The following is an 18082-nucleotide window of genomic DNA, read 5'->3' as shown; positions in this document are numbered from 1 at the left end:
CGACTGTTCAGTGTTCTCTCTTCCGATACACGTTTGTGCATATGGTACTGTTCAGATTCTGGTCGGGTGAACATGACGGTCTGACATGATTCATATAACAGGCCACCTCGGGTTATCCAGAGACCTCCCAAGAGTTAACTTTACCAATTAGCTGACGGAGAACCTACCCTATGCCTCTCTAAATAGCTTCCTGTCCCCATCTCTCTCAGAACTATGATGTGACAAGACATGGCAGGTTGCCGCAATACGATGGAAGATACATTGGTCCTCCAAGTCTCACAGGTGGACGGTCCCCAAGAATGTGTGTGTGTGTGTGTGTGTGTTTCCACTCATTTTAATTGGCCTGCAGATGTAAAGAAAGCAAGTGTGTGTGTGTGTGTGTGTGTGTGTGCCATCCTCAGAGACAGCACTTTACCTTGTCTAAACTCTTCTACAGACGTCTGACATAATAGAAAGTGGCAGCTTCTCTCTCCTTGCCATTTGGCCCAGTCCTCCCCAGACTCACAAGTAAACTCTCTTTTCTCAGAGCTTCAGGAATAAACCTCTCTTCCCTTCTGTTCATCAGGCAGACGTGCCTCTATGAAGATGAATGATAGAACTTCTCCTAACAGAAAGTCTTGTAATTTATGACCGAAGGTGTGATGAATCCTACAGCCGGATAAACCATATGCTGTATCCATGCACTTTTCATTTCCAGGTTCAAGTTTAGTGTAATAATGAGAGCTCTCAGCAGACAGAAATGGATAGATACAGTACCAGTCAAAAGTTTGGACACACCTTCTCATTCAATGGTTTTTCTGTATTTTTATTATTTTCTACATTGTAGATTAATATTGAAGACATCAAAACTATGAAGGAACACATATGGAATTATGGAGTAAACAAAAAAGTGTTAAATAAACCAGAATATGGTTAATATTTTAGATTCTTCAAAGTAGCCACCTTTTGCTTTGATGACAGCTTTGCACACTCTTGGCAAGTGTGTCCAAACTTGTGACTGGTACTGCATGTCTATACATTATATCTATAATTTGTAACATCAAAACTCAAGATTATTCATATCGACTGTCCAACCAGACCACATCACCAAAAATGTGTATATTTGTATATATATTATTTGGCTGTATGATTGTAATGTTGAATGTAGTGGTAGGGAGGTGAAGACACCAAAGGACAAATAAAAACACAGACACTCAAACGACTGAAATCAAAAATTATCATCATCATCAGCTTTATTGCTGTATAATTAAAAAAACACCCATGAAATCCAAAACAGGGAGCAAGGTGCTCATCATTGACATGTTTCGGTGAAAGAGGCGGTGGAGAATGGAGGTTAAAAAACACTAAAGAAAGGGCAAAAGAAAGGGCAAACCATCGTACAGAAGAGAAGAAGAAAAAAAGGTAACGGTTTATTACAGTGTGTTCATAATCAACCTGTGAGAATGAAAATGACTCCCTTAGCTTCTGCCCAATGCGAGTACACAGTCAATAAAGATCATTTTACATCAGACTATGTACCATTTAGACATTTCCATTTCTTTACATACATACATACAGTTTATGGATTGTTTTCCATACAGGTCCTGTACAGGTAAATACTGCTCGGTTAGAAATATGAGAGAAACACAACGAATAGGAGAGAGGGGGGGGGGGGGGTGGGGGAGTAGGAGTGGCACTGTTCATGAGGGGTTGTCACATGGTCACATTTGCAGTAGAAAAAAACAACACCCCATGCTATCCAAATGTCACCCCCACGCCAGCACTAAAGGCCTGGCTTTGGGGGGGGTCACCATGACTTTGGGGGAGGGGTGTCACCACGACTGAGCAGGTCACAGTGTCCTGGGGGGTTACCGTGGTAACATCAAAGTCTCCATTATTCACTCCAGAGTTTCCCCACTGTGGAGGGACCAGAATGAAAAACAGAAAACACCTCTCGGATAGAAAAAAGAGAGGGTGTGTGGGTGTGTGTGTATATGTCTCTGTATGCGTTTGTGTGTGTGTGTGTGTGTGCATATGTGCCTCTGTATGCGTTTGTGCATGCGTGCGTGTCTCTGTATGCGTTTGTGCGTGCGTGTGTCTCTGTGTGTGTTTGTGCGTGCGTGTCTGTGTGCATTTGTGTGTATGTGCGCATGCATGCATGCACGCGCGGGTGTGTGTGTGTGTGTCTCTGTGTGCGTTAGTGTGTATGTACGCACGTGCGGAGGGAAACAGAGAGGGAGGGAGGGAGGGAGGGAGGAGAGAAAGTCGTGAATAATGCACAGCTGACCTTTGACCTGAGAGCAGTAGAGAGTCCCCAGAGCAGCGAGTGAGACAACGAAAGACATCACTCCGGCGCAGCGCGGCGTGGTCAACACTGTCAACGGAGAGGCACGCAATGACCTGAACGCCACCTGAGTGACCCCCGCTGTCGCTATGAACGGGGCTCTCTCTGGTCCTGGAGAGCCACTGGGATGGGGGTGGGGGGTCCGGGTCCAGGTCCAGGTTTTGCCCCTCCCCCCCCCAGCGCCATCACACCTGACTTAACGAATCAACCCGACCTTCCCGGACCTAGATTTTCGGGTTTTTTTTTAGCTTGAACGAGGTCCGAATCGGGTGTGTCCATGCTAAGCTGGGACCGAAGCCTGCAGCGCTGCGGCTCTCCGTGACCAGGGGTCACTGGTACCGGTACCGGGAGTGGGGATCACTGGCACTGGATGTTCGAACACGGTACCGAGTGTTGAACCCGTTCAGTAAATACTGAGAGGAGGAAACACTGGATATGAGCTGAGGAGGCTGGAATCAACGAATGGAGCGTTGGTACCAAACCAAACACTGTGGCAGAAGACTGTCTGGTCCAGACGGATACCCTGCCCGTCTGCTCTCTCTGTCGACAGGGAGAGCTGAGATGGGAAGACGGACAGCAGCTTGAGACCGGAATCACTGATGGGGAGGAGAGACGACATGGCTGTGTTGCCTTTGCGCCACATGGCTCCAAGGGAATGAGAGAAGTTGGACTTTTTCTGTGGAAAAACACATTACCGTTGAGAGAAAAGGGAGGAGGGGGGAGGCCGGGCCAGACGACAAGGAGCGGGGCAGAAAGAGGAGAGGAAAGAGAGGGAGGATGTGACGGAGAGATGGGGTACGGGAAAAAAAAGGATGAGAAAGTCCAATGTAATGATAGTGTGTGTGTGTGTGTGTGTGTGTGTGTGTGTGTGTGTTCAGAAGTACATGTCCTGGAACAGGTTCTGTCCCATCTCGATGTAGGCCTCTTTCTCCTGGGAGGTCATCTGTTCTATCAGCTCTGGCCTCTGGCTCACATCGCGGTACGAGAACGCCCTCCCCCCGACAGTCACCATGGGCTCGTCCCCCACTTCCTCAAACTCTTCATCATCCTCCTCCTCCTCCATCATCCCCGCTCTGTTCTGGGCCGCTGCGTGGGCCGCCGGGGGCGGGGCCATGGGAGAGTCCTCGTCCGATTCGCTGGTGTCACTATCCGAGTCGCTGGCGTTGGCCGTGGCGGCGGAGGTGAGTGCCCTGGCCGCCGCTCCGGCTCCGCCTCCAGCTCCGCCCCCCGCTGGTCCGGCCACGCCTCTCTTCTCGTGGATGAGCAGGGCGCGCATCACTTCCTCGTTTTCATCCGATTGGCCGACACCGCGTCCGGCCACGCCCTCCTGGGCTCCAGCCACATCGTCTCCAGCTGTTGAGAGAGAGACGCCATGTGTCAATCAATATATACCTCCTCCTCATGCATATAAGTAACCTGGGCAGTTAGGGGTTAAGTGCCTTGCTCAAGGGCACAACGGCAGTGGTGATGCCAGCCACCCTCCAGTCCTCAGCTAACATCCGGCCCCCTCCTGGGTTCTGGGATCGAACCAGCGACCTACCGGTTGCTGGCCAGGGGCCTCTCTAACCTCTAGGTGACCTACCTGCCCCCTGCCCCCCACCCCCCCCAATGTCATAACCAGATCTAGCCTGACCGAGCCCATACCTGACCTACTGCTAACCACTTAACTCACCAACCGCCAAAGAGTTCCGGAACACTCACCACCTAGAGTGCCAAGTGTTTTATGTGGTGTTTACCTAGCAGCAATACTTTGATTGGCTACAAAATGAAGCATCATTGATGCATTTTCTATTCATAAAGTCACCTTTGGCACTCTAGAATGTTGACCATCTGGGTGACTTTATCCACCCCCGGCTCTGAAGGAGTTAAATGATAGCCCACATCACATCCTTTCTTCTACCACTTTCATCTCAGCTGACCTCTCTCTCTCTGTGAGATATGGGAGGTCTGTATCCAGTGGTGGACCCTGACTGCTCCGGAGGTCTCCGAGGTGATTACTGGCACTCACCCACCCACCCAACCCAGCCACCCACCCACCCCACCACCCACCCACCCCTGAGGAGACCTCTGTTAGAGGGCATTTCCACAAGACTGCCTTTTATTAATGAGCAATCCTGCACTCAGACACACACTAATCAAGCCCCTCTGATTGCTGCCATTCAGCCATTAGGCCTCGGTGGGAAGAGCCTAGTCGTCTCAGTGTCCTGACAGGAAACGGAGGGAGAGGGTGGCGACTTCCAGTGGAGGAGGAGGAAGTACAGGGACTGTGGTGGCAGTTGTGAGAGTAGGAAGGAAGGAGGGAGGGAGGGAGAGAGAGAGAGGGGGGGAAAGAGAGAGAGGTAGACAAAGAGAAAGCGAGGTAGACAGAGAGAAAGAGAGAGAAGGAAAAAGAGAGAGGGAGAAAGAGAGTGAAAGAGAGGTAGACAGAGAGAGAGAGGTAGACAGAGAGAGAAAGAGAGAGGTAGACAGAGAGAAAGAGAGAGAGAGAGAGAGAGAGGTAGAGAGAAAGAGAAAGAGAGAGGTAGACAGAGAGAAAGAGAGAGAGAGAGAGAGAGAGGTAGAGAGAGAGAGAGAGAGAGGTAGAGAGAGAGAGAGAGAGAGTGAGTGAAAGAGAGGCAGACAGAGAGGGAGTCCGAGCGAGACAGTAGGGTCTGAGAACTGAGAGGGTTGTTTTTCCGTACGGCTGTTGACGCGGTCTGGCTCGTTGTAGGCCCCCTGCACCGTGCTCTGGGTCAGCCAGACGGGCCTCTCCTTGGGGGCCTTGCCCTCGTTGGCCGGGCCGTGGCCCTGGCCCTTCTTCTGCTCCTCCTGCTCCTCCATGCTGATCACCACGTTCTGGGTGTAGAGGTCGGCGTAGGACGAGGCCTTGGTGGACCACGCCTCGCGGTGAGGGCCGCCCGCCAGGCCCGCTGCTGCGGCTGCACGGTCCCGGCTGCAGGGGGGGGCGACAGAGAGAGGGGACAGGTCAGGCGGGGGAGGGGGGGAGAACAAGCTGGGAGATGAACTCACCGACTGGCATCATCACTGATGCATTTTTGTTTATTAATAAAGTCACCCTTGGCCACTCTAGAATGTTGACCACTGGGTGACTTTGTTCACCCTCTGCACTGAAGGAGTTAAAAGGGCAATCTGGGTCTCCCCGACACTTTTATTTTTACACTGAATGATAATTGGACGGGTTTACGATGAGACTTGTAAACCTGAACACTGATAGGACAGTTTGAATGACAGCTAATAAGCCTGTCGACAGATACAGGAGCACCAATGGTGTCGTTGGTGAATCTTTTGACAGTGAACGGTCTTTCGCCCGTGGTAAAAACCTACAAATGAACGCATGGCTTCTGAGACAACTCACTCCAATCTGTACGGTGATAGGTCAATTCACCGTGCCCCTATGATAGGGTACTGGGTCGATGATGTCACTCACTCAATTGACACTGCCCTTATTCTTTGGAATGTGTTGTGTTTTACTGTTTCTGCTTCTATGTTTGTTTTTATTTGCATATCTGTTTTATCTATTTGTACCACTTTTTAAGTGGTACAAATAGAGTTTATTATCAAGTTTATTATTATTATTGATGTGACGACCTATCAACCTGTTAAATGCGTTATAATAGGACGATTTATGGTGTGACTTGTAAAAGTGAACACCGATTGGATGCTGGAGTGGTGGTGGTGGTGAAGGGGGAGGGGTATGGGGGGGGGTATGGGGGGGGTCTGACCTCTGTTTGAGGGCAGGGATCTCGCCAGGCTCGGGCTCCAGGAGGTCGTGTGATAGGTTGACGTCCTCCGTCTCTCTCAGGAGGACGTAGATGGGTTCTATCTGCTCGTTGAAGCGGGCCACCAGGGTCCGGGCGTCCTTCTTTGGAACCGCAGACTCATCCTCCTCTACCTCCGTCTGACAGAACGTACAGCGGAACGTCCCTGGGGAGGGGGGGGGGGGGGGGGGAGAAAGCGAGAGAGAGAGAGAGAGAGAGAGAGAGAGAGAAAGAGAGGAGGGGTTAGAGAAAGTGAGTGAAAGAGGAAGAGAATGACAATGAAAGAGAGAGAGAGAGAGAGGAGGCGGAAGGGTAAGAAACAGAAAGAGATTGAGAGGGAGCGGGAGAGAAAACAGAGTGAAACAGAGGGAGAGGGAGAAGGCGAGAGAGGGAGAGAGAGAGGAGTGAGATTAAGGTGTGCTGGGTTGGTGTCCAGCTTAAGGGCTTGCATTAATGTTGAAGATGAATAATGAATGTCTTGGCTTAGCATACAGAGATAAAACTGTGAATGTGCATATCACCCTCAGGCCAGGTGATTTCAAACCCCTCTCCCCCCTTTGCAACCCCTCAAAGACACATTTATTTCTCTTTATTCTCTCTCTCTCTCTCTCTCTCTCTTGGCAGTGCAGTGAAGAGAGCAGATGAAACTGGCAAGAGTGTGAGTGTGTGTGTGTGTGTGTGTGTGTGTGTGTGTGTGTGAGTGTGTGTGTGTAGGCCTCCAGATACTCTGACCAGCAGTGTGTATCAGACACCTGGGGAGCAAATCCCCCTGACAGTGCCAACGAGATCATGTTAGGAGGGAGAGTGTGTGTGTGTGTGTGTGTGTGTGTGTGTGTGTGGACACCGTGTCATCACAAACTTGCTCACCGCTCTCCTCTGTAGGGCCACAGAAATCTCATCCTACTCACCATGGGAGGGCCAAGTGGGCTTTCATAGCACAGACACAGACACCCACAAGCGGCACCCCTGCTAACTGGTCCTGACTAGAGCAACTGGTCCTGATTAGACGAATATGATGGACATGAGAAACACACACACACACACACACACACACACACACACACACACACACACAGGATGTGGACTGGGCCATCTGCTCCTCTGGCTATTTTCAGTCCATGTAATGGGAGTACTTCCAACATGACTACAGACAGACAGACAGACCCCCCCCCCCCCCCCCCCCCAGATCAACAGTGAGTTAATGAATGGCTGACAGCAGTGTAACAGCTCCGGTGGCTGATCACCAACAGAACTTTGATAACAACAAGAAACTCATCACACCGCCTCTGGGGTGGGCTGCTTTTCACACCCCCTCTGTCGCCCAAGAGAAGGAAAAACAACAAGAGAGGGTTGAAGAGAGAGAGAGAGACATAAGGAGAGGGAAGGAGGGAGAGAGAGAGAGGATGGAAGGCTTGAGGAATCAACAGGCGAGAGGCTGACAAACACACACACACACACACTTACTTCAAGACACCTGCCCGGTCGCCATGCCATGTTTACCAGACCATAATACTCTGGGGCGGTGGCGGACATGGTCGCTGGCTAAGCGAGGGGGAGTCTGGCTGGAGAATGCTTGTGGAGGCCAGGTGATGGGGCGGGGGGGAGCGGTTGTGGAGGCCAGGTGATGGGGCGGGGGGGAGCGGTTGTGGAGGGGGGGTGGGCGGTTGTGGTTAGTGTGTGGTGTGTGTGGTTAGGGGGGGAGAGTGGTTGTGATTAGTGTGTGGTGTGTGTGGTTAGGGGGGAGATGGGAGAGCGTTTCTGGGAGGGGGGTGGGGGGCAGAGCGTTTATGAAAGGGGGGTGGGGGGAGTGCGTTTAAGGAGGGGGGTTGGGGGGCAGGGGGGAGTGCGTTTATGGAGGTGGGGTGGGGGGGCAGAGCATTTATGGAGGGGGGGGGTGGGGGGCAGAGCATTTTTGGAGGGGGGTGGGGGGCAGGGGGGAGTGCGTTTATGGAGGGGGGGTAGGGGGCAGGGGGGAGTGCGTTTATGGAGGTGGGGTGGGCAGAGCATTTATGGAGGGGGTGTGGGTGGGGTGGGGGACAGGGAGGAGAGTGACATGTTTCACAGGAGGGAAGTGACAGGCGTGGACTGCCACAGGTGTCACACTGCCATTACCTCCACAGGAGGGAGGGAGGGAGGGAGAGAGGGAGAAAGTGGGAGGGAGAGAGGGAGGGAGAGAGGGAGAAAGTGGGAAGGAGAGAGGGAGGGAAAGAGGAAAAAGAAGTAGGTAGAGATGACATGTCTCAACATGTCTGATGAACTGAAAACTCCAGTTCAAACTCCACAAGTTCAGGAGCCCTATCACCCTTTTAACAGAAACCCGCCAAGCTGTGCACTGAGGGGACAGTCAGGGAGCAGACACAGATATCAACTCTAGGCAGACGTTATGGTCTGGGTGATAACTATGTCCTGCGGTCTCCTATGGTACGCAGACGGTATCCAAAAGCCGAGACACTCTCCACCATCCGACCGGAACCTTCCCTTTAATGTCAAGGACAAGGAGAGAGGGAGACGTCGGGAGGGGGTGAAGGGAGAGAGGGAGGGGGGATAGAGATGAAAAGAGCAGGCCACGGAGGGAGACCAGAAGAGAGACCAGAATCAGAACCAATCAAGAGAGACAACTTAGAGAGACATAGGCATTATAGAGACATCAGAGAGACACCACAGTCTGTGTGTGTGTGTGTGTGTGTGTGTGTGTGGAGTCCATCTGCACTACACTCTAAAAAAAACAATCCAGAGAGAGAGAGAGAACGAGAGAATGAAGTGTGAGAGAGAGAGAGAGAAAATAAATAAAGACAGACTCTTCTTTTTTTTTTTTTTGCAATTTCTAACATAATCATACAGCAGTGAGACTAACAGCAGAGCGCCAGGCTAGCTGGAAGGAGCCAGAAGGGGGGGATCATCACCGCCGAGGCCAGGGTCTCTCTCCCCATCAAAGCCCCTGCCAATTAGCCGGGTGACACAGAGACAATGAGGCTAGTGAAGGCTTTTGTCAGCAGGCTGAGAGCCAATCTGGTGCTACGGTTCTAATTACAGCTCATCCGTCTGCCAGGGGGCAGAAAGCGGCCCCTCCTTGGCATCTCCGCTGCCGATTCTTCCCTTAGGAGCCTTTCTGTCCTTATCAAATATGAATACGTTAGTTGTCCCTGAATTAGAAGGATTCCGCCACAGATAGTCTTGTTGCGGGTGACGTGTCTTTTGTGAGGCATTATAAAGGACGGCTTGGCGGTGGCAGAGCAGGTGGACTAGACTGGGGGGCCGGTGGTGACGTACTGTGTTAAAGGCGCTGCCCAGGATTGGGAGCACCACACCGTGTTTGAAGTGAGCCAATTTAAGAAACGTACTTCTTTTCTGTCTGCGGGTAAGAAACGGTTTGACCTATGAGGGGAGTTGAGGACATGACGAAGAAGTTGGTCAAAAGTTCTGTATTCTGGGGGGCGCGTTGAGTGGTGTAGAACACTAATGCGCATGCCACATTATCGCAAGGTTCCTGTCAATGTCGACTGTCTCTATCCCCATAAACAGAAATGCCCTAAAAAACATATTTTAAAAGTTCTGTATTGTGTACAATCAGTCGGACAGGTCTGTTACACCACGGGCGGGAAATCCACGTCAGTGAGACGAGTGTGAGACAGAGTGGATAGTCTCCTGTTGCGGTCAGCGTTACCTGCCACACCGGCGCCTGCGTGAAGCGTAACCGTGGAGCAGCAGCGCTAGCAACAACCCTATTTTTCTCTGGTCCACATGTGTAAACCCCATGCAAAGTGCCTGAAATGATAGGTTTCAATGCTTTTTGGAAGCTTTTGGAAGCACTCAGCTTCATAGTATGATAGTGTAATATAGACATTGAGAGGTGTTGTTGGGGGGGGGGGCTGTTGCTGGGGGGGAGAGCTGTTGTTGGGGTTGGGGGGGCTGTTGTTGGGTGTTGGGGGGGGGGGCTGTTGCTGGGGGGGGGGGCTGTTGTTGGGGGGAGGAGAGCTGTTGTTAGGGTTGGGGGGGCTGTTGTTGGGTGTTGGGGGGGGGGGGGGGCTGTTGTTGGGGGGAGAGCTGTTGTTGGAGGGAGAGCTGTTGTTGGTGGGGGGGGGGGGGAGCTGGATCCTGCAACACCTGCACAGTCATCTGTTATGCCCTGTGAAGTGGTGCTGTGGTGTAGAGTGTTGCTGGCCCAGCAGAAAGTCAGCTACCGGAGAGAGCTGAACCCAGCGCTCTCCTGCCTGCCTGTCAATCTCTGCCCGGAGCTGCCCGGGTGGGGTAGGGTGACACTGTTACTGCCTCACCAGCAGGATTCGATAGGGAGGAGAGGAGAGAAGAGAGGGATGAGGAGAGAGGAACTGATGAATGCCTGGAGGGAGGGGGAAGGGACGTGCCCAGAGCGTTGCCCCCCAAAAAAAAAACAGAAAAAAAAAAAAACACTTTGGTACGTTACTGTGTTGTATTATCAGAGACGTTTGAAGGGAAGGTAAGGAGTAAACATTTTTGACTTGGGAGTTTTTGGACTTGACGACTCCTCGCCGTCTGGGGTCTGGAATAGGGTGTTAGTCGGAAGGACAACGACATGTTATGGCTGAAGCTTCAACTGTGTGCTTGAGAGTGACTTTGACAGCCGAAATAAGAAGGGCAGCGGGGGTGAGACGGGAGAAGGCACCGGCCCAAATCACTGAGATCTGCTTATCTCGAAGGAAACAGTCGCCCGATCGAGGCGGAGATCTTCTTATCTGTCGCAGACGCTCGCCCAATCAAGACAAAGATCTGCATATCGGTCAGAGACACTCGCCCAATCGCGATAATGATCTACCTCTACCTCTACCTCGTGATAAAACACTCACTCCATCATGAGAAAGGCAACATCTGTCAGGGAAATGGGGCTAATCAGGGCTAGTGCCACTCTGAGGAAGAAAAGCAGAGTCTGCCCTGTCGCTCTCTGTCTCTCTCTCTCTGTGTAATCAATGGTGCTGATGACACGACCAAGCTGCTGAGAGCTTCACAGTTTAGAATCAATAGCAGCAGGGTGACGCGACTGAGGAGCTGCTAACAGGAACCAGGTCTCTGCCTCCCTGCACTCTCCCTCTGTGGCGCTGCCAGGATTACCAGTGAAGCCAGTCCGACTGTCTGTGTGGTTTGGGGACACGGGCGTTGGTCAAACAGGACTGAGTCTGCTCTTCAAGTGTGTTTTCCCTCTGTCGTCTAACCAGTAGCAGAGCCAACTAGACCTTTTCGACACTTCGTAACGACGTGACCGCAAAATGACAATTTCGGATAAACCCGGGCTACCCTTTGGTGAGAATGATGGAGACACAAAAACATCTCAGGCTGCGTCCTATTGGACGATCAGATGCTGTACTGTCCAAAGGGGCCACGGTGACAGCCGGGAGTTCGCACCCAGGTCTCCAAGCACCTACAATTAGTTCCAAGAGGACATCCTCCGGGTCCGAGAGCTACGTTATGAAGGCCTAATGTAGGTTTTTGTCGGGACGCTCTGTCGTCAGGAACCTGTTCTCCTGCGTGATCCGGATCAGGGGGCATCTCTCCCGAACCTAAGAGCTCGGCTTGACTTCCACAGCGTGGGGACCACCTCCCGACAGGAGGTGGACGTGGCTGACGTACGTACCACACTTCCACCTCAGCGGCTGTCTCCCACGCTGTGTATCCTAGCAACAGCTGTGGTGGGTCTGACGTCTGTCCGTTCGGTGGCACGGAGAGTGACGTGGTGTGGAGTGTAAACTTTTATTTATTTATTTATTTTTAAAAATACTTCTTAAACAATGACGCACGTACACACGCACGCACAAACACACACACACACACACACACACACACACACGAGCGAGCGAGCGAGCCCTATATTTAGCCGTTATCTTACAATAGATGGTTGAACAGCGGTGACAATTTCGTTTCAGGCTGAATATAGGGCTTAAAAATGAAGTACCAAACACTAGCAGTCCAGATTTCTCATGTTCAATTCACATTGAAAAGAATGAGCTTCGGCTATTGTCCAAAACATGGTTTTACAACTCACATGATCATGAATGTAGATCAGACAATGATGTCTGGATTTTCTGGGGTAGGGCAGAGATACCCTGTGGTCATTGGCCATCTAGCTCGCTCCTCCCTTCACAATCACCACACACACCGTCCCTGCGATGCTTAACACCCATCCACCTTCTCTTTCAAACACACACACACACACACACAGTAATGGGTGGCTCCCTCCCAGTGCAGTGGAAGGCTGTGATGTCATCCATTTTGCAGCAGTGCACTCTGGACCGGTGCCAGTCCTCCAGGAGAAAGAGAGAGGGAGGAGGGAGGAATGAATAAACATGGGAGCAATAAATCTGCCTCCCTCTTTCCTTCTCTCTCTCTGTCAGGACTGAAGACCTCTGGGCGTGGGGAGGCTATGGAGGCTGTGGATATAGAGGGCCAGCCCTGGTGCTATGGATGCCAGGCCTGGATTCTGACATACACTCACCAAACACCTTATTAGGAACACTATACTAATACTGGGTAGGGCCTCCCTTTATTAGGAACACTATACTAATACTGGGTAAGGCGTCCCTATACTCTTTATTAGGAACACTATACTAATACTGGGTAGGGCCTCCCTTTGCTCTCAAAACAGCCTCAATTCTTCGTGACAAGAACACTGAACTCATTGTCATGTTCATGAAACCAGTTTGAGACAACTTTTGCTTTGTGACATGGTGTATTATCATGCTGGAAGTAGCCATTAGAAGATGGTTCAATTGTGGCCATGAAGGTATGCACATGGTCAGCAACAATACTCAGCAAAGCCCAAAGTGTGCCAAGAAAACATTCCCCACACCATTACACCACCTCCACCATGAGAAGGTGTACAGGTGTTCCTGATAAAGTGCTCGGTGAGTCTATGTTCTAATACTTGAGCTGCACTTGACCTAGGCTAGTATGCCTGGTAGAATGTAACCCATGGAATAGGGGTCAAAAACGCACACTCTGTAAGCTTAACCAAGCACACCTATATTACTTACAAGTATCTACCATTATTTGACATGTAAATGGAAAAAACTCTCAAGCAGGTTATTATTATGACTGCGCTATTGTAGTACAAGCATTGTGGATACTCCTTTTCTTTGGCAATTAATATATCATATTTACATTTACATTGTTGGCATACGTGGCATTTAGCAGACGCCTTTATCCAAAGCGACTTACAACAAATACATTTGTTTCAGTAAGTGAATCATCTATCCATCAGTCATCATAAGATAAAGTAATCAATGCTCGGACCAGGGGCCATAGGCAGTCACAATGCTAGAAGGAAAAATCTACGGCGGAAGATATATCTTCAATCTACGGCGGAAAATTGGTAGTGACTCTGCAGTCATGACAGTGGGAGGCAGTGGGAAGCTCGTTCCACCAGCAGGGGGCGCCAGGACAGTGAAAAGCCGTGACCAAGTAGTGCGGCTGCTGCATCCACGTAGAGGCGGTGCCAGTCGAGGTGGAAGAACGGAGTGATCGGGCAGGGGTATTTAATATACAGTGCCCTGCATCAGTAATGGCACGCTTTCTTCTTTTGGCTCTATCCTCCAGAAGTTTGGATTTGTGTATATATTGATTTCACCATTCAGAAATTACAACCCGTTTTAAGTATAGTCCCCCTATTTCAGGGTAGTAAAGTTGGCTTGACAGGTGTTTCTAGTAAGTCAGGTGTGTTTTGTCACATCATTTGTGCAGGCATAAGAGAGCCACGTCTTGATTCTAGGCCTTGCATTTGCCTTTGGAGTCTGTCAACATGAGGACCAAAGAGGTGTCACTGAAGTCATTATTAGGCTGAAAAAACTGAAAGAAACATAGCCACAATCTTAGGCCTGCCAAATGAGCAGTTTGGAACATCATTACAAAGAAAGAAAAGCACTGCTGGTCTCAGCAATCTCAAACGGGCGTGTAGGCCAAAGGAGACTTCTACAGTGGATGACCAAAGAATGCTCACCATAATTAAGGAAAACCGCAAAACAACGGTCCCACAGATCAGGAGCACTCTCCAAGAGGTAGGTGTCACCAGCCAAACTACAGGCGCTTCACTGCAAGGTGCAAACCACTAGTTATCCTCGACAAGGATGGTCAGGTTACAGTTTGCTAAAAAGCCTCAAGAGGTCTGGAAAAAAAACGATTGTAAAAGCTTAGAATCTCAACTTTAACCTCATAGTAATTGTTTGATTTCATTTTTGGAGTGTAGAGACGAAAGAAGAAAAAATGCTTCACTGTCCCATTACTTACGCAGGGCACTGTATGGCATTTAGCTGATGCTAAATGGACCATCCACTGTGATGCGTGAATCAGGTAGAGGAGGAGAAAACAGTCAAACAACAAACAATCTGAGACATAATTACCATGCCATATTTCCACATGAGCCTGTTTGTTCCCATGTTTTCATTGCTAGCAGAAATGTAGCTCCATTTATTACCTCCCTTGGCAGCTGTTGCGCAGAGTGACGCTACCCGCGGTCCAACTTGGCACCTGTTCTGAACAAACCTGCTTGTTCTAAAGAGGTACGGAGGTAACAGTCTAGTTCATGCAACACCTGACAACGCCGATATGCAAAGTAGCAAAGTCACTGGAGCCTTTTGACTGAACGGACGTGGGTAATCTACAATGCCTCAGAAAGACAGCCAATCCAACAAACGAAAAGATATCTGCAAATGTTATTTTTTTCCAGGAGAGAACATTTGAAAAAACTGAGAGCGCAGGAGAGATTATGGAAAATCTTCCCATATAGCTTTAATGATGTACTATTACAATAAACAGCCAGCCTCGGCTCTTCCACTCACTGAGCAGAGCAGTCACGTCTGGCTTCAACGGAGCACTGCTCCACACCACGTAATAGTCTGACTAAACCCTACATCTTCACAGTAACAGCTCAACAACAACCTACAGTACACCAGAATATTCAAACTCATCTCAGGTGTGCCTAATACACCAAACTAACTGTCGTCTCAGGTGTGACTAATACACTAACCTGGCATGATGACTCACAGCACTGTACCAGTGTGAAAGATTCAGCCATAAGTGAAGCTGTGAGTGAATCATATATTTTCAATTTGAGTGTTCGGAAATCATTTTTAATAGACTGAAACGATGAGGACACTTTTTTTTTTCCTCTCTCCTTCAGTTCAGTTCAACTTTATTTAGCCAGAACAGACTACTCAGGAACACTGTCACTGCTTTCCAGGGAGTCCTGGGATTCGATCGACAACAGTCCACCACCCAAGTCCAACATCTAAACCACTGAAAGGTCTTTGTTTGGGTATCATTCTAGCAACAATTCCGAAGACTGAAGAAAGAAGAAGACGGAAGATTCTGGGTAATGGCACAGTCCATGCAGTGCCCTGATAGAGAATGTGTCATAGTGGTACAGCCCATTCATGGGGAAAATGGACGTCGGCAAGAGGCAGCGGCAGCAGGCCTGGGGTGTGTGTGTGTGTGTTTGGGTAAGGGTGAAATACCTTGGCACATTTCTACGCTCTTCACATCTACCTAACATCGCTACCAACGAGCCAGGCTAAGAGTTATAACTCACCCAGAGGAGGTGTGGTGGTGGACAACATACAGAGTGTGTGTGTGTGTGTGTGTGTGTGTGTGTGTGTGTGTGTGTGTGTGTGTGCGTGTACCCACTCTCTCTCTCCTTCAATCTCCCCCCCCCCGCCCCGTCTCTCTTTCCCTCCACTCTAAGTAAATAATTCTGGGGGAAATGGGGGGGGGGGGGGGGGGGGGCTGTACTGAACTGCAGGTTGGATGAATTATACATGGCAGAGAGCGCTGAGAGGCAACCTGGAGCCTCACAGCACACAGTAGGTGTTATGGAGAGGAGAGGAGAGGTAGGAGAGGAGGAGAGGAGAGGAGAGGGATAGGGAGGAGAGGATAGGGGGAGTGGACAGGGGGGAGAGGAGAAGAAGAGGAGAGGAGGGGACTTTGTATAAAACAGAGCCTAATAAGTCCACACACTAGCAGGAAATACTAGAACAGGAAATTGCACTAAGGATCCACTCACTGAAGAAAAATACTATCCAATACTGTGGCCTAAAGCCTGATAACATGATTACATGACTATTAGTAACATAGAGGACATCCTGTATCTCATCCCGGGCCTCAAAAGCGTCTATAGCCTTTTATAGTAATATATCATACATCACTCAGTCTGTGCATATACATAGAGGACATAGAACACCATGTGAGACCGTTCTCGTAGACTCAATACTTGGAAACTACTGCCACCTACTGTTAGAACCTATTCCTGACAACATAAGTCAAATCTAAGATGAATAGCCAAGTACCAACAAATGTCCTTCTCCTCCCTCCACATTTCTTCTCCTCCATCATCCCCTCCTCCCTATTTCCCATCCATCCCTTTCATCCCTCTTCTCCTACTTCCTCCACCCTCCTCTATCACTCCCTCTCCCTTCCTTCCCTCCCTCCACTCTTCTCTACACATTCTCTCCCAATCTCCATTATTCCATCCATCCATCCATCCCTCCCCCCTTCATTCTCCTCCAACACTTCTCTCTCTCTCTCTCTCCATCCCATCATATTCCTCCCTCCCACCCTCATTCTCACCGGTCGTGGGTTCAAACAGCTGGTTGGCCTCCAGGTCCGTGAAGGTGCTGAAGCAGCAGGGACAGCGGAACGACGCCCGGTTGGTCGAGTCCCTCTCGTCCATCTCGATCCTCCTCCTGATGTGGTCCAGCTTGTACTTGACCACGTTGACCAGCAGCCGGTAGTTAATGAAGTAGTAGTTGTGGCGCGTTGTCTTGCCGTCCATCGCCGTCTCCACCCGCATGCGGCACTTGACGAACTTGTCCGCCTTCAGCGTGTTGAGCACGGAGCGCAGCTGCTTGCGGTCAAACTTCAGCAGCTCCAGCATGTCCTCCTCGCGGACGCAGGGGTTGCGGATGAGGACGTCCAGGGCCAGGGCGTGCTCCACGCCGTAGAAGCCACGCACCACCTGCTTGGCCAGGCGCTTCAGCGCCGCAGGGACCTCCGTCAACAACTCGGGTTCCGTCATCTTCGGTGGCGGAGCTCGGCGGTGGGTGGAGCAGACTGGTGGAGAGGTGGGTTAGGATGAAGGTGGAAGACTAGAGAGCAACTTGGCCGTGGGTGAGATGAACAAGGCTTTGGTTTGGTAGGAGAGTGAGGGAGTGAGCACAGCAATAGGTAGGCTACAAGGTCAGTACATGAGGAAGGAAGGGAAGGAGGATTGAAGGCAGACAGGAGGGGATCTGATGGGGGATAAAACCCCAGCAGCAGGGGGTCAAAGGGGGTTCTTCTCTGTGATGGGGTCTGCAACAAGAAGGGGGGAAAGTTGTTAGCAGCAAAATATGAAAGGATAATCAGGGAATAACACATTGGCTAATGTGAAACAGCAGGCGAATTCCAGGACTTTCACTTAACAAGAACAGCATGGCAGCTATGTTGTTGATACGACCGCAAACATGACATGTCTACTACAAAATGATGACCACATGTGTTCGCCAAACGAGGGTGGTGGAAGGTGGCAGTCTCGCTAGCTGTCACAACAACAGACTCAGTGAAGCTTAGCTAATTGTAATAATACTGTTTTGTTACTGAAAGCCGTTTTCAAATGGAGGAATACCATTTCGGCCGGTTATCTGATCGCTGTCTACCGTAGCTCGAATCTTTGTTCGTAACTGTTCATGAAACAAACAAACAAACAAAAATGATTGAGAGCTGAATGCTAGCTCAACTAGCTACCAACGCTATGCTCTGTCTCGGTACACGTTTGCAATGTTAGCTAGCTTTGTGTGGATGAACAAATAGCTAAGAAGCTTGCTTTCATCCAGATTTATTGACGTAGTATATAGAGAAGGCGACACTCACTCGATTGCATTTGTTCGCTCTCAGTATCAACTTCAGAGGTTTGTTTGGAGCACTGTCGGCTTCGTGGCTACTTTTCTTTTTTGGCATGGAAACTGTGGCGACACCGGAAACAAAAGCCGACAGTCTTTCTAAACCA

The 18082-nt window shown here is 50.1% G+C and overlaps 1 protein-coding gene across 1 annotated transcript; it reads right to left on the bottom strand.

Moving 5' to 3' along the window:
• Positions 1-1254: 1254 nt before the first annotated feature.
• On the bottom strand, positions 1255-18041 carry gtf2e1 (general transcription factor IIE, polypeptide 1, alpha). The gene is made up of 5 exons (XM_083681506.1): positions 17947-18041; positions 16666-17388; positions 6046-6247; positions 5005-5255; positions 1255-3676 (listed from the first exon to the last, which is right to left on the bottom strand). The coding sequence occupies exons 2-5, from the start codon at positions 17111-17113 to the stop codon at positions 3198-3200; spliced, it is 1380 nt and encodes a 459-aa protein (XP_083537632.1). The 5' UTR covers positions 17114-17388; positions 17947-18041; the 3' UTR covers positions 1255-3197.
• Positions 18042-18082: the final 41 nt, after the last annotated feature.

Source organism: Argentina silus (assembly GCF_951799395.1).
Source record: "Argentina silus genome assembly, chromosome: 12".
NCBI classification, from domain to species: domain Eukaryota; kingdom Metazoa; phylum Chordata; class Actinopteri; order Argentiniformes; family Argentinidae; genus Argentina; species Argentina silus.
This window is presented reverse-complemented; position numbering and strand designations above follow the sequence as displayed.